The sequence below is a fragment of the Malurus melanocephalus genome, unplaced genomic scaffold, assembly GCF_030028575.1.
Source record: "Malurus melanocephalus ecotype Western Australia unplaced genomic scaffold, MMel_1.1 scaffold_2, whole genome shotgun sequence".
Taxonomy (NCBI): Eukaryota; Metazoa; Chordata; class Aves; order Passeriformes; family Maluridae; genus Malurus; species Malurus melanocephalus.
The window spans coordinates 3207896-3221951 of NW_026623234.1; the positions used below are offsets into that span (position 1 = coordinate 3207896).

Below are 14056 nucleotides of genomic sequence, written 5' to 3' on the forward strand. Positions count from 1 at the left end.
GTGTAAAGACTGTGTAAATGTGTAAAGATTTCAATGTGTAAAGATACATCTTTTTTTCTTTATTATATACAACAGGAGATAAAGGGAAGACGTTTCAAGGCCAATTTTTAATTCTCTATATGTGTGGTGTGCTTAGGGCATGTATACAAGGGAAGAGCTGGATGCTTTCAAAGTAATCTTTGGCTGCAGAAATATCAAATGGGACCTTGATAATAGAAGCTGGTAGCAAAAGCTGAGAAAGAGGATAGATTTGTCTCTTGAATCTAGTATTTTTGGAGTTTAAAGCTCTTACTTCGTCTGGGCTATCAAGGTAAAAGTTGCCTTCCTGATCAGTCTCTTATCTTCTTAGGTTTCCATGAAGATAAACAACTGAAATGTGGATAGCCTATTTGTAGCTTGGTGGTGGTTGTCATCTGGAACCTGCTGGTGTCTCTTCTAAGTAGCTGGCGTGGTGTTGGCAGCTGAGAGCCATGAAGGTTGTCCCAGAGAAGAATGCTGTCCGCATCCTGTGGGGTAGGGAACGGGGTACCCAAGCCTTGGGTGCTCAGCGGCTGCTGCAGGAGTTGGTGGAGGATAAAACTCGATGGATGAAATGGGAGGGCAAGGTAAGGTTGTGAGATAGAGCTGCATAGCTTGATGTTGGAGCTGGGGGAGGGAGGCAGGGATTTGAAATAAACTGTCTTGTGATTGTTTGTACCTTTGATGTGTTACACTTGATATGCTCTCTGGCTCTGTTCAGTTTCCGCAGTGATGTGATACTAGATATGTTCCTGCAGCGGGTTCCCCTTGTTGTCTGTGTGGCTTACAGTTAAAGTATGATCATATGACTCTTGCAACACTTCCTGCTTTGTTGGCTTTTTCAGAAAGTTGAGTTACCAGACAGTCCACGCTCCACCTTCTTGCTGGCGTTTAGTCCAGACAGGTAATTAACTCCTAGTTCATTCCCTGTTTCAGCAGTCTCCCTACACTTACAAAAGTGAAGGAGGCTTGTGCCCATTGAATTGTCCAGTCCTGAACAGCCGAATGAAACTTCTGGTTCCTGACACGCATGGATGGAACGTGTGCACCTTCCTAATCTCACCACTTCGAACATAGTTGGTGTTTAATTTTTGAGGTACCTAGGTGATGCAAAGTTCTAAGGAAAAAGGATCTATGCAGACACCATGGGATTTCATAAGAAACTAAAGGGAGTAAAGGATATTTTAATACAGCATGACCAAATGACACATTCACTGGGATATCTAGAAATAAAGAACAGAGCAGAATGATGTGTGTATTGGAAGCAGAAATGGAGGTGGGATTTCTCATAGTATCACTTAATTGTGGTTGAAATGGTGTGGAAAGTGGGGAATATTTATTTGCTTCAGACTGTCCCTCAGGAGTTCCTTCTGAGCTGCATGTTCACTCTGACAACTCAAGGTCAAGTTTGTGCTTGCAGATTCAGATGAGCTCAYGTTTGCATGGACCCTGAAATCTGGCTACAGGAAGCATTGTGACCATTGGCAAAGCAGTAGCCTCTTACCCTTTGAGCTCTGTGTGGGAGAGCTGCTGGGTTAGGTGTGAACAGACCCTGTTCAGGTGAAGCTAACCATGGTCTGATTTTGCTGTATTTTTCTCAGGCTTATGTTTGTCATACCTTTTGCATTCCCAGGACCCTAATGGCTTCCACACATGTGAACCACAACATCTACATCACAGAGGTGAAAACGGGCAAGTGTGTTCATTCTTTGGTTGGACATCGCCGCACTCCCTGGTGTGTCACCTTCCATCCCACCATCCCAGGCCTCATTGCTTCAGGATGCCTAGATGGGGAGGTTAGAATTTGGGATTTACACGTAAGTGTTTTGTGAAACATGTGTTCCTTTGATATGTGGTGGGTGGTGACTTTTCTGGCTGAGTTTGTTTTCCAAATGTTACCTGGTGAGAGAACTGTGTGGAAGGTTTTCTGGGACCTGTCTCTAAAAGCATAGAGCAGACCATAGCCATCCTCTTCTGTCTAGAGAGGAGGTGACAGATTCTTCATTCAATCCTACCTGGTAGCTCATGCTTCTTAACAGTGCCTGTTTAATTGATTACAGTGGTACAGGTAATGCTGGAGAACTTAGAGCAAGGTGCCTGTTTAGCCTTTGTGAAAGACATGCCATTTGTCATTCCACTGAGCATGTCTGAACTGTTTATTAGAGAAACTGCCGCTCTGCCTAGTGTGGTGATTGGCACAGAGATAAAACACCTGGACTTACCTGGTGGCTTTGAATTGAAGCATTTTTGCTGGCTGCTTGAGACACACCTACCAAAATACATCTATGGTCATTGATGCAARTAGTGTTACATTCTAGACATGGCACGTGACCTTGTATAGGAACAGCTGTTGTTGCCAAGAARTCGTCACTTCCAAGGCTCTAGGCAGTCTGAGAGGCATGACGTATAATGGAAACGTAATGATCACAAACGTTGTGATAAATTGTTTGTGGTTCTTGACTCCTCGTTCTAGGGTGGAAGTGAGAGCTGGTTCACAGATAGCAACAATGCCATTGCATCACTTGCTTTTCATCCTACGGCTCAGCTCTTGCTGATTGCCACTGCCAATGAGATACATTTCTGGGACTGGAGTCGTCGGGAGCCTTTTGCAGTGGTGAAAACGGCCAGTGAAATGGAGCGGGTCAGGTGAGCTTCTGCTTCTTGGTGAAGAGAATACTTGTATGTGAAAAATACTCAGATTTGGGAAGTGTGTATTGGGTTCCTCTGGGATGCTGCACCCTTTGCACTCAGGCAGTGAAATGTTGCTTGCAACTCCTTGACTCAGCTGGTAGAAAACAGTTCTATGGGCAGAAAGAAAAGCAATTGAAAGTAATAGATCAGCTTGGTTGTTTGTATTTTTAATMGGACGTGTGTCCAGTAAATGCCGAGAATCTACTTCATGTTGATTGATAAGCTTAGTAATTAATCTTGTCAGCCACAAGGATGAAAGAACTGAGAAACTGCTGGAAGAGGGTGCTGAGCTATTACTTTGGCACACTTGTAGAGGAAACTGCATTGCTGATGCCTTCTTTTGAGCAATTTAAAATAAGATAATGATGCGACATTCAAAATAATCTTTCCCTTTTTACCAAATTCCATTTTGTAATGTGAACATGCATATTACTCTAAATTTTGTGGCTATTTCAGTTGATATAGCAGTAGTTACTTCCAGCTTTTAACTTTGGTGTAGTGTTGCTGTGGACTATAAAATAGCTGCAATCTTCAGCTAGATAGGTACATTTTGTTCTTCTTAATGCATAAATTTTTTGACATCCTTCATAAATAGATGATGATAATGTAGTAATGTTCTCATTGCAAATATGTCATGTGGGGTTTTCTTCCCTGCTATGTTCAGCTTCCTGTCCCTGTCTCAGTGTGGACTATGAACTGATGATTGATATTCTGGCACTGCTTTTGTTTTAGGCTGGTACGGTTTGATCCCTTGGGACACTACTTGCTCACAGCGATTGTTAACCCTTCTAACCAGCAGGTAAGGGGAATTCAGTAGTTGTATTGACTGACTGATTGCAAGATCCTCTATGTACTTTAGCCCTAGTCTGTTTTTAAGCAGCCCTGTGCTTTTCTGAAAACCTGAAGTCTTCTTAAGCTGAATTCTGTCTCACCTTGATTGGTCACATGAATGTTACTGTGTTACATGCGTGGCTAGTAAAGTGCTTTCCAGAATGTGTTTGTTTTGCCCTCTCTGCCTGACAAGTGGTGTGACAGATGTACTAGTGGTCCTGCTGTTTCAGTTCCATTGCAACATTCTTTTAAATTTGAAGCCATTTGAGGTATTTACAATTTTCCCCTCAGCTCCTGACCTTCAGGTGCTGATACTTCTGTTTGTATGACCATTGTATTGTGAAAGCTCACTGGGCTCTAGGAAGAGGTTGTCTAGATCCATAAAATGAACTTGGAAATAGTCTCAACTGGTTTTCTCCAAGTCAAGGCCTTTAGGAAGGGACTTACCACATCCTTTCAGCTATCTAGACTGATGGCTGACTTTCTACTGTTTATTTGGAGGTGTAGGATTTTGCCTTGAGGTGACTGACCTTTGTTTCCTTCTGCAGAGCGATGAGGAAGTGGAAATCTCCGTAGACAGCACAGAGATGCCTCATTATCGTCAGCGTGCTATCCTTCCGTCTCAGCCTGTGAGGCGCACACCCCTCCTCCACAACTTCCTGCATATGTTGTCCTCCCGCTCCTCTGGCATACAGGTGGGAGAGCAAAACAGTGTTCAAGACTCTGCTACCCCATCCCCTCCACCGCCTCCACCACCACCACCTCCGCCTCCAGCCAGTGAGAACACAAGGGCATCTGTCTATAACAGGCTCCGGGAGCGAGTCAGCTATCCCACAGCAGAGTGCTGCCAGCACCTGGGGATGTTGTGCCTTTGCAGCCGATGCTCTAGTGCAAGACTTCCTTCTTCTCTCTTCCCACATCAGGAAAACGCACCCTCCACGTCTTCTGGGGCCACTGGCACTTCCTTCTCCTCTGTGCAGACAGAGCCTTATCAACCCCCAGAGCAGGCATCCGTAGCGCAGGAGGAGCAGGGGATACTTAACAGGCCCTCTGCTTTCAGCACAGTTCAGAGCAGCACTGCTGGCAACACCCTGCGCAACCTTAGCCTGGGCCCCACACGGCGGTCCCTCAGCGGGTCCTTGGCAGGCCACCAGTCCCGGTACCAACAGTCTGCGAGAGAGATGGCTTCAGGCTTGGGTGGGTCTGACTGGTCCAGGACAGTGCTGAACATGAGCTCTCGGTCCGAGCTGGAAGCAATGCCTCCCCCTAGGACCAGTGCCTCCTCTGTGAGCTTGCTGTCAGTGCTCAGACAGCAGGAGGGAGGTTCCCAGGCATCAGTCTATACCTCTGCAACAGAAGGGAGGGGCTTTCTGGCCCCAGGGGCTGAGGTGAACAGTGGTAGTAGTGCTGGCCCGAGCAATCCGGCCAGCATTCGTAATGAGCTCCAGTGTGATTTGAGGCGATTCTTCCTGGAATATGACCGGCTTCAGGAGTTAGATCAGGGGATTGGTGGGGAGCCCAGCCAGTCGCAACAGGCTCAAGAAATGCTCAACAACAACATTGAGCCTGATCGACCGGGTCCCTCCCATCAGCAGACTCCACAAAGCAGTGAAAACAATTCCAATTTGTCCCGGGGTCACCTGAACCGCTGTCGTGCTTGTCATAACCTGCTGACCTTTAACAATGACACGCTGCGCTGGGAAAGAAGCACGCCTAGCTACACACCAGGGCAGGTCCAAAGCACATTTGAGGGTGTGCCTCCAAATACCAGCCAGGTGCAGCCTGCAGAGAGAACCGAGGGCAGAGCTCCTGCCTCTAGCAGACTGCAGCTGGGCAGCTCTTCCACCCCGCAGGAGGAGAGGACCGTGGGAGTGGTCTTTAACCAGGAGACGGGGCACTGGGAAAGAGTTTACAGCCAGTCGGCTTCAAGCAGACCTGGGAATGTATCACAGGAGGCCTTAAACCAGGAAATGCCTGAGGAAAGCTCAGAGGAGGATTCACTCAGGAGGTAAGATACATGCTTGCCCTTCCTCCTCTATTTTTTCTTAAACCTTTCCCATCTAGTCTGAGGTTTTTCAATATTTTCAGAGTTAAAAACCTTTTCCCATATGGCCATATGCTATTTGTGTAGATGAAAATAGGGATGTTTTCCATGTCTTTTGTAGCTACCATTATCTTGCTGCAGATGGGTTCTGGAGATTGTAATGGCAGAGACTGGACTGCTCAGTGGTAGTACAGACAGGCAAAAGGATGAGCTCTCGCAGCAGATCTCTGGGGTGAACTGTGCTCATGGTGTTTCCCAGACCCTGCAGAGGGATGGAAACACAGGATATCTTAATGCTGTCCTTTGTGCCCCTTATCACACATGTGCTATGCATGGAGAATTTGCCTAGGGTTGGGATGGAAAACTGGGCATGAGTAAGTTGTTAAGTGGAAAGGGTTAAGAGTAATTTTCTCAGTCCTGCCCGGAGGGGGGAAAAAAAGTCAAAGCTCTATGTCCATGGTTTGGGTACATGCAGTTTGTTCGCCCTTGATAAGCATGCTAAGTTTTGAAAGGCTTCTGWTGACCTGAGCTGGCTGGGGGCATTTTCATTTTTCACTGAAAATTTTAGGCTTCGCTGTCTTCTTTTTTAAGAAGGTGGTCCTTTTTTGGAAGGATATTTTTCTTCTGCTTCAGTTATAAGCTACAGTGAACTTGCATCAGGAAAGACCTGCCCTTTGGGTGAAAGTGTTTCACTGGCTTGTGTGGATGATACGGCTACATTGGTACTTTGGATAGGGTTTCCCTGTTGGGTTTCAGTTTCACATCTCCTCTGTCAAGTGATTTGTACTCGCACCAGAGGAAAGGTCCAGTCTTCCTGTTTCTCTGAAAAAGATGCTTTGAGCTACAGAGAAGCAAAATTTCCAGGCTGGATGCAGATATAACTAAGTAGGCTTTGTACACTGGGCTACCTGAGGAAAGGGAATTCTTTCCTGTGTGCTGCAGATAAGCTGATTATACTGAGCCTGAAACAGTGATTGCCTTTCTTGTTGCTGTAGTTGCATAGCAAATAAGTGGTGGTGGTCAAAATTATTCATCTGTTTCTAAATCCTCGCCTTAGTTTTTTTTTTTTTTTTTTATAGCCTGCCATGATGAGAGTCTCAAGCTGATTACATGGTAGCTTCTTCTTGGGCCTGAACTTACCTACTGTTAAGTCAGATATCCCCTCTCCTGAACTTACCTGCTGTTAATTWAAGTCAGAGATCCTCCTATTAAAGGGCAGAGAAGTAAGAAAGAGCTGACAAAGTTAGCTTTAAAATGGCACTGGAGTAAGCTTTGTGTTACCTTTCTTTTGAATTAGTGGTACATACTTATGTCATCTCTACTTGTGTATTTCGTTTTCTGGGATGAGTCACTGTAGCGTCAGGAAAACAGGGCAAATGACCTTATTGATCAGGCAGTTAGCACATATTTGGACAATGAGATTTAGTAGGATATGTAGATACAATCTTTTCTGTGGTAACTGTATAATTTAAAAATGCCCTGAGGCATATAATTCAATCTACCCCAGCCTGCAGGAGTCTTAACAACTAGAGGAGTCCTATGACTGAATCTCTGGGTCACTTTGCCTGTCATCCATAGTGCTTGTTGCTGCCTGCTCCAGTGCCTGGTAGCCTGAGCAAACAAGTACTTTTCACTGCAGCTTCTGATTTGGAGTGTGTGGTTCGATGCATGAGCTTAATTCCAGAGGAATTCCTGTAAAATGAAACCTTTAATGAAATCTTTCTGGCAGAGGTTGTTGAGAATCTTCTAGGGACTCTTGTTTTCCCAGTCTCCTGCTTCTGTCAGGCCTTTCTGAAGARCAGGCATGGCAGGGGTTTCTGCTTCCCTTCTAATTGAACTTAAGGTTATCTGTAGAGTTCTGAGGTAAGAAGCTGGAAGCAGTGGGCAGACTGGTATTAAATGCTTATGGCAATTTCCTTGAAGTAAAACTTCATTTCCTTTCTCGTTAAACACATTGGGTGGGCTTGGGGCTTTATGAAATCTTTTCCCTTAAAATGAACCCTGAATGCAGGATAGCTATATCCTGCAGGCATAATTTTTTTCTGCCATTTTCAATTTAGCTGTTTATATTTTTCTTTACAGAACATGGGAGACGAGATTAGCTCAATTGGGTTAGAGCATGGTGCTAATAACACCAAGTTTGTGGGTTCATTCCCCATACAGGCCATTTACTTAAGAGCTGGAGTTGATCATCCTTGTGGGTCCCTTCCAGCTCAGAATATCCTGTGAATCTGTGAATGTATTAACAAGTCAGCAAGCACCCCTGTAACTAAATTTTGCATAGAGTGAACATCCTCATAGTAGGCCTTCATGTCTCCCAGACCTTGGATATACTTTCACAGTGGGAAGTGCTGGAACCACTTCTGCACAGCAGAGTCCAAAATGTCTATTAAGCTTTGCAGCTGCAGCAGCATGCAAAGGTGGGGTCTAAGGGTCCTGAGATACAAGCTATGTAATGCTGAGGAAATAGAAGGGACAGGATAAGTTTTCAAACTGGAGGGTACAAGTAACTGCATACACACTTCCAGTCAATGTGATTTTGTGCCTATCAGCCTCTGATTAATTCTTAGTGTTGGAATCCAAGATGTGCTCGTAACCTGTTTTATAATTCTGTTCTTCTTTGTCTCTCCATTAGATGTCCTCATTGGGCAATTGAGCTCTATATTCTAAGGTCAGCTGAAAAACTGAAGTTAAAAATTGTATCTGGAAACTGTGTGTTCTCATTCCCTGTCCATGGGCAGGATTCATTCCCTGATGTGGCTGTCCTGGTTGAGAAGTAGCTTTCTGGAAAAACATTGCCATGAAGGGTCCATTAAGTTAATAGGGTAGTTAAGTGAAGGCTGTTCTTTGAATTCTGTTAATGCAGCTATGTCAGCTGGGTAGGGAGAGAACTCTGCTCTTTTTGATGGTACTGGGCTAATTATCTTAGCCCTGTGACTGATCACAAAGGCACTAATGAGCATGTCATGACACTATTCCTAACTAACAGCTCTGGCACCTATGTTAAGRGAAGTGTGTTGCTGGGAGCCTCAGCAATACAAGCAGTCCTGTCACATTCAGCTTGGCCTGAAAGCAGTTTGGCGTTGAGCTGTGTACTTTTTGAAGTTGTGTTGGTGAGGCATGAATTTGGGGAAGGTTTGTGGTCTGTGTTAAGCTAAAGTTTGTGAGACTAAGCTTCAGCTTTTCTGAGACTCTCCAGGCTGATCTCATTAATTCACATGCAGGGGGTTTCACCCTTGGATGTCTTTGCCTCAGTTMTAACATCAAAGTGAAAAGAATCACAGAAATCTCTGAAGTTACCATGTGAAATGTGCTGCATAAAACTGGCGATAGAAGCTATTGGAAAGAKGTGGATGAAGGAAGGATAACTGACGATAACAGATGATAACTAATTTAATTTTTTTGTAACTACCTGTTAATTAAAAAGTGGGTTGAGGAAGTATTGTATCAATACTTAATCTCAGTGTGGGGAAAGATCCTCTTAAGTACTTTAAGCCATTGTTGCTGTGTGGGCCAATTCAGTTTGATAATGAAAAGCTTAACAGGTAATGAAAGAGGATTCTTCTAGTCAGCTGCTTGTTTGAAAGGAGCTGGTGCCATCTTCTTAAGACGGTGATACGCAGAATCCTAGTGGTGATCTCCACTGGAATATGTATCAGTTCATCACTTAATGCTAGGTACAGTGCAATGCTGACTAATAAAACTGATCCAGATCTTCTCTTGGGCTATTTTAGTATGACACAAGTGACATCTACAGAATCAGTGTGTGGTTTTTTAGGAAAAAGAAGAAAAATAATTAGGTTATAAATCTGTTTTTGTTTCTGAGTTCTGGCATGGCAGCCCAGGCCACACTATTTCTGGAATGGATGCAAGGAGCAAGTAGTGACATGTGTGTCCCTGATGACATATTTCAAATTTTTTTTTCTGTGAAACAATTTCTATGGATGGGGAAAAGAAGAGCAAAAATTACTTCTACACATTTAGCTGCTTACAATATATGAAAGGGACATATGATTTGAACCATTTAATATGGTTCACTTGTTGATATTGTCTAGAGATTTGAGTACGTTACTGCAAACGAAAGATGTACTCTGTCCTGTTGCCAGGCAGGTTAGAATGAAACTTGTGTTTCACAAGGAAATGCTCATTATCCTTATTCTTCCATCAAGAAACTTTGTCTGGCAATTATGTTAAACTTCTCTAACCACTCCACTGCACTCATTCCAGAGGTCAAATTCTGTAGGCTGTGGTATGAGTAACTCCGAGTCTGCATCTTATGAATGCATAATATGTTCACCTTGCCTCGCCTATTTGGTTTGACAGACAAGACACATCACTGAAGTTATCTGAAAATCTGAGAAGTCTTTTGAACCATCCCGGTGACAYTTGACTCATGCGTACAGGCAGAAAGGAGTGAGCATGTGAGATGGGGGAATTTTTGCCTGGGGATGTTTGTATAAATTCCTTTATTTTGTTTGTGCGTATATAAAAGGTAGAGTCCACAGTGCAAGTATGTGTTTGACCTGTTGTTCTACAGCTTACCAAAGGCTTTGGGGTATGCTGCGCACAAGTGRCATGTGAAAATCAGCTTCCCTGGAACCATTTAACAGGGTCCAAGGACAAATTTGTCTTTCATTTWGTCAGGTCTTGTTTGAGGACTTTGGTCCTTTCTGCCTTGTTCTTGCAATGTCATGTGAACCCAGTCTTTCTCTGGAGTGAAGATCGCGTTGCACTCAGCCAGGATGAGAAAGCTGGCTTTTATGGTATTGTAAATGTGATCCAGGTGTGAGTGCTGTGCATTACAAGCGAGGTTGGCTCTCTTGTGTTTCCCTTAGGTTTAAATGCACTAACTGGGATTCCACCTGTTAGCTGAATGTGGACCGTTGTACCCTGCTCTTGTCAGGGAGGTGTAGAGGCCTGACATCACAGCAGGTACAGTGGGGTGGAAGTGTTGGTACCGTTCTCACCTGCCTCCTGGGTAGTAGAGTGACTCCATCTCACCTCGTTTCTCTTCAGTGTTGATGGCTTTTCTGGCAGCACATAGTTCTCTTTACTTACAGCAGGTATACAGAATAACCTAGTCTGTTCCCTTTTGAATTTCTGAGATCTTATTTCCATATTGCTTTGCTGCCACAAGGGGGTAATGTTGCTTCTGCTCCTTTCTGTCTCCTTTCAGAACCTGAAAATTTTCGAGTTCTTGTATAAAGGGTACCTTGAGGACCCTCCCCACTCCTGAATGGCAGCTTATCTCTGTGGTTACTATACATTTGCRAGTTGTTTAGTGTTTGGAGAAAAATGTGAATGTGGGGATTCAGACTGGAGGTGGCTCCAATACAGAATGCAAGCAAGGATTTGGCTTTTTTTTAAGGGCTTGAAAGACATAGATGTGGATCTGAGGTGAGACTGGTATTTGGTCTTTATGATAAGCAAATRCTCATGAGTTAGAGCTGTAAAAGACCTCGGCAACTTTGCAGAATTCTTCTGGACTTAATTGCCTACCAAGCCTGAATTGCCTACCAAACCTTTCTTTGTAGTCTGTCTTCTCAAAGGTTTTATTTTCATTTAAATGGTTGCTCATGCAATCAGAGGACTTTTGTAATATGGAACTTGTTTTCTGGAGGATTGCTTGGCAGCTCTTCTTTGGAGTCTGGACAGTCACCTTTTCCATGGGACTGTTTGTTTTCTTCAAGTATGCCTTGAGCTATTACCTAAATATTGTGTCTTTTCCATCTGAAGGCAAGGAATATATTATGGKTTTTTTTTGGGTTGGGTTTGTTTGTTTTTTTTTCTAGTACAAATAGGTATGGCTTGCTCAAGGCCTTGAGGGAATGCCTCTTCTGGTTCTAAGTTGTAGATACAGTGCTGACTTGTCCAACTGGGACRAGTCTATGGTTAAAGTAGATTGACAGGGTAGGAGCACCCTCATTGGTGCCCAACAGCAGTCAGTGCTGTCTATGAAATGGAAAAGAGTACAGTCACTTTCRCAGCTTTTGTCCCTGAGTTCCTGCTGGAGCCGTAGCTTCTTATATGCAGCTCTGTTTTTGATGTAAATGACCAAGGCTGATTGGATCTGTGCATGTATTGACTTCTAGCAGCTTTCTTACTGTGAAAAGCACTGAATGAAAGGGTGTATGTTGCTCATATCCTTGCTTTAAAAACTAAACAACCAGAACGCTTCCTTGTTGCCAGCGATTGACACACGAACTCTGTTTTGGGGTTTCATGCATGCAAAGCCATTTACTGTAAAGAAGCCTTGTATTTTACAAGAATTCAAACGATTAACAATTAGTCTCYATTTGCATACAATGTATAGAATGGGTAAAGCTTGGGGKKTTTTTTGTTCTTTTTCTCATTCCTTCTCTGTTCTTTTCTTATGGCTTTTAGTTCTTTGTGAACTGATCTTCCTGTAATAATTGTAATTATTCTCTCAGAGTTTTTCTGTTCATCAAAGCAAACAGATTTTTGCTATCTGAGGCCTGCATTCCCACACCTTGTCCTCTGCCATGGATACAGAATTGCCTAGGAAGAGACAGTTCCATGACTGACATTTACCATCATAATTAGAGAGGAGGGTAGTGCTACTCACTTTACTTTTCGTGGGGGGAGAACTAAAGCAGGAAGGAATTAATTTATCTAAAGCTACAAAATGTGTTTTGTGGTAGAGACAGAACACATGCCTAGTGTATTCTGCCTGTTGTTCCATTCCTTRTTTCTCAAAATCCTTGCATTTATTATTTTTTCTCTGATCACTTACAGCAGTTGTGGCTTGCTTATTCAAATATTTGATAAATATTGAGGCAGTAATATTCTCCCAGAGAAAGGGAGGCTTGAGCCGGAGAAGGGCACACCTGAACTGTGGAGAAGAGGCAGCCCTATCTGGTGCTGGCTGCTCAGACTGCACATCAGTGGGAATGTGGTCTGTGCTAAATCTGAACAGACCTACCCAGCATAATTTTCCTGGCTCCTTTTGTTCTGACCTATTACTTGTGAAAACCTTGCTATTCTTGTGTCCTGACATTTGTAATTTGGGTTCAGTATTTTGTTGAAAGTTATGGTGTGTAGACCTCACTGGTGTGAAAGAAGGATTTTTTTGTGAGGCCTTGTAGCCTCCATGTGCAGTGTGATAGTTTTGGAACAGTTTATGCTGTGCTGTTTTCGGGCTTGATAAGGAATAATTCCAAAGATGCTTTGTTACAGTTCTTGAAAGTGGTGGTGGTAGAAGTAATATCTCAGCAGTTAGTGAGGAATAGTGGGCTAAACRTAAGTTATTAATGGATTTGCAAGCAGAGACAAGAGGTTTGGGTTTAGTGCTTGGGAAGGCATGCTTGAGGGGAGAAAGCCAGAACTGTAGAATCAACTATGGGCTTGATTTCTGTAAATGTTAGCCTGGACACATAAGACTGAACAAAGACCTTACTTGTCTGTTGCGAACATGAAGTGAAGTGATAGTCTACGGGTGACATGAGCATTTAGACATGATGATTAGCAGTATTTATGGGTGAGATGTGGCTGTGGTCAAACTTGGTGAGTATTGTTTGTTTGACCTTAACTAAAAATGAGAAATACAGATTAGTTTTGTCATGAGATTGTAAACGTAGCCTGAACTATAGGAGAGGTTGCCATCATACCTAAATGGTCAGCTGATGCCTATGTGAGCTCTGAGGTTATTACTGTCACCCTTCCAGCTTCGTGGTTTGTTTTTTTTTCCCAGACCAAGCCTGYTGTCTCTGTGTGGGCACGAAAGACTTTTATGAAGTACTAGAAGTTTGAGCTCCTTAGTATGCTGCTAGTTATGTAGAAGAGCAAGTGAAAGTAATGCACAAATATTCCTTCCCCTGCCCTTGCTAGTTTCCTGATTTAAGAATAATGTAAGGTTGCTAGAGCCCTTTTTTTTTTCACTGACAGTGGGGGAGAAAAATGATGCCTTGTGCTTTCCTTCTTGCAGTAACTGATGGAGGTCACTCTCTGCTGCTGAGTTTCCCCCAGTGCTKTGGAAAGCTGGACATGTATATGCATCGTTCCCCAAACTTGAAGGAAGTCATAAGCTGCTTTTTCTTTTTCTTGTCCTGAATTTCAGTATACAGCAATGACTGTAGCAGACTAAAAGAGATTCTTTTCCCCATGTTCTTCTTGTAGCATCTTGACTTGCAAATTAGGCAGGTATAGAAATAACTCTGCTTTCTCAAATACCTTTATGGTATTTTCCCATTTGAACCACTGCCCTTCTCCTACCCCTTTTCTTTGTAGTCTTTGTTCACCTATAAAACAAATGGGTAAAGTTTATTCCTCTGCAATCTCTAGGCAACAGAAACCTCTTTTCCTGCAAATGTCTTGTCTGTGGGAACTGTTCTGGAATTTCTCTTTGCTAGAGTGTGGCAGCAAGGGAATTTATTGAATTTGGTTTAAAGTGATGTTTAAATAAGAATGGAAGAGGTGTATGCGTCCATACTGGCTTTTATTTTTCCTTCTGTC

General features: G+C 43.3%; 1 protein-coding gene across 3 annotated transcripts in view; it reads left to right on the plus strand.

Annotated features, from left to right (window-relative positions):
* The first annotated feature begins 349 nt into the window (after window positions 1-349).
* The window catches only part of AMBRA1 (autophagy and beclin 1 regulator 1), a 115531-nt gene continuing 101824 nt past the window's right edge, over window positions 350-14056 (plus strand). Inside the window, exons 1-7 of one of the 3 annotated variants that reach the window (XM_057365096.1) lie at window positions 350-605; window positions 864-922; window positions 1652-1835; window positions 2492-2664; window positions 3442-3508; window positions 4089-4235; window positions 5394-5548. In XM_057365096.1, the coding sequence (XP_057221079.1) occupies window positions 471-605; window positions 864-922; window positions 1652-1835; window positions 2492-2664; window positions 3442-3508; window positions 4089-4235; window positions 5394-5548 (920 nt within the window). In that variant the 5' untranslated portion in view covers window positions 350-470. Of the gene's footprint in view, window positions 606-863; window positions 923-1651; window positions 1836-2491; window positions 2665-3441; window positions 3509-4088; window positions 5549-14056 lie in introns of all 3 variants that reach the window. The other 2 variants (XM_057365079.1, XM_057365089.1) reach the window with 2 other exon arrangements.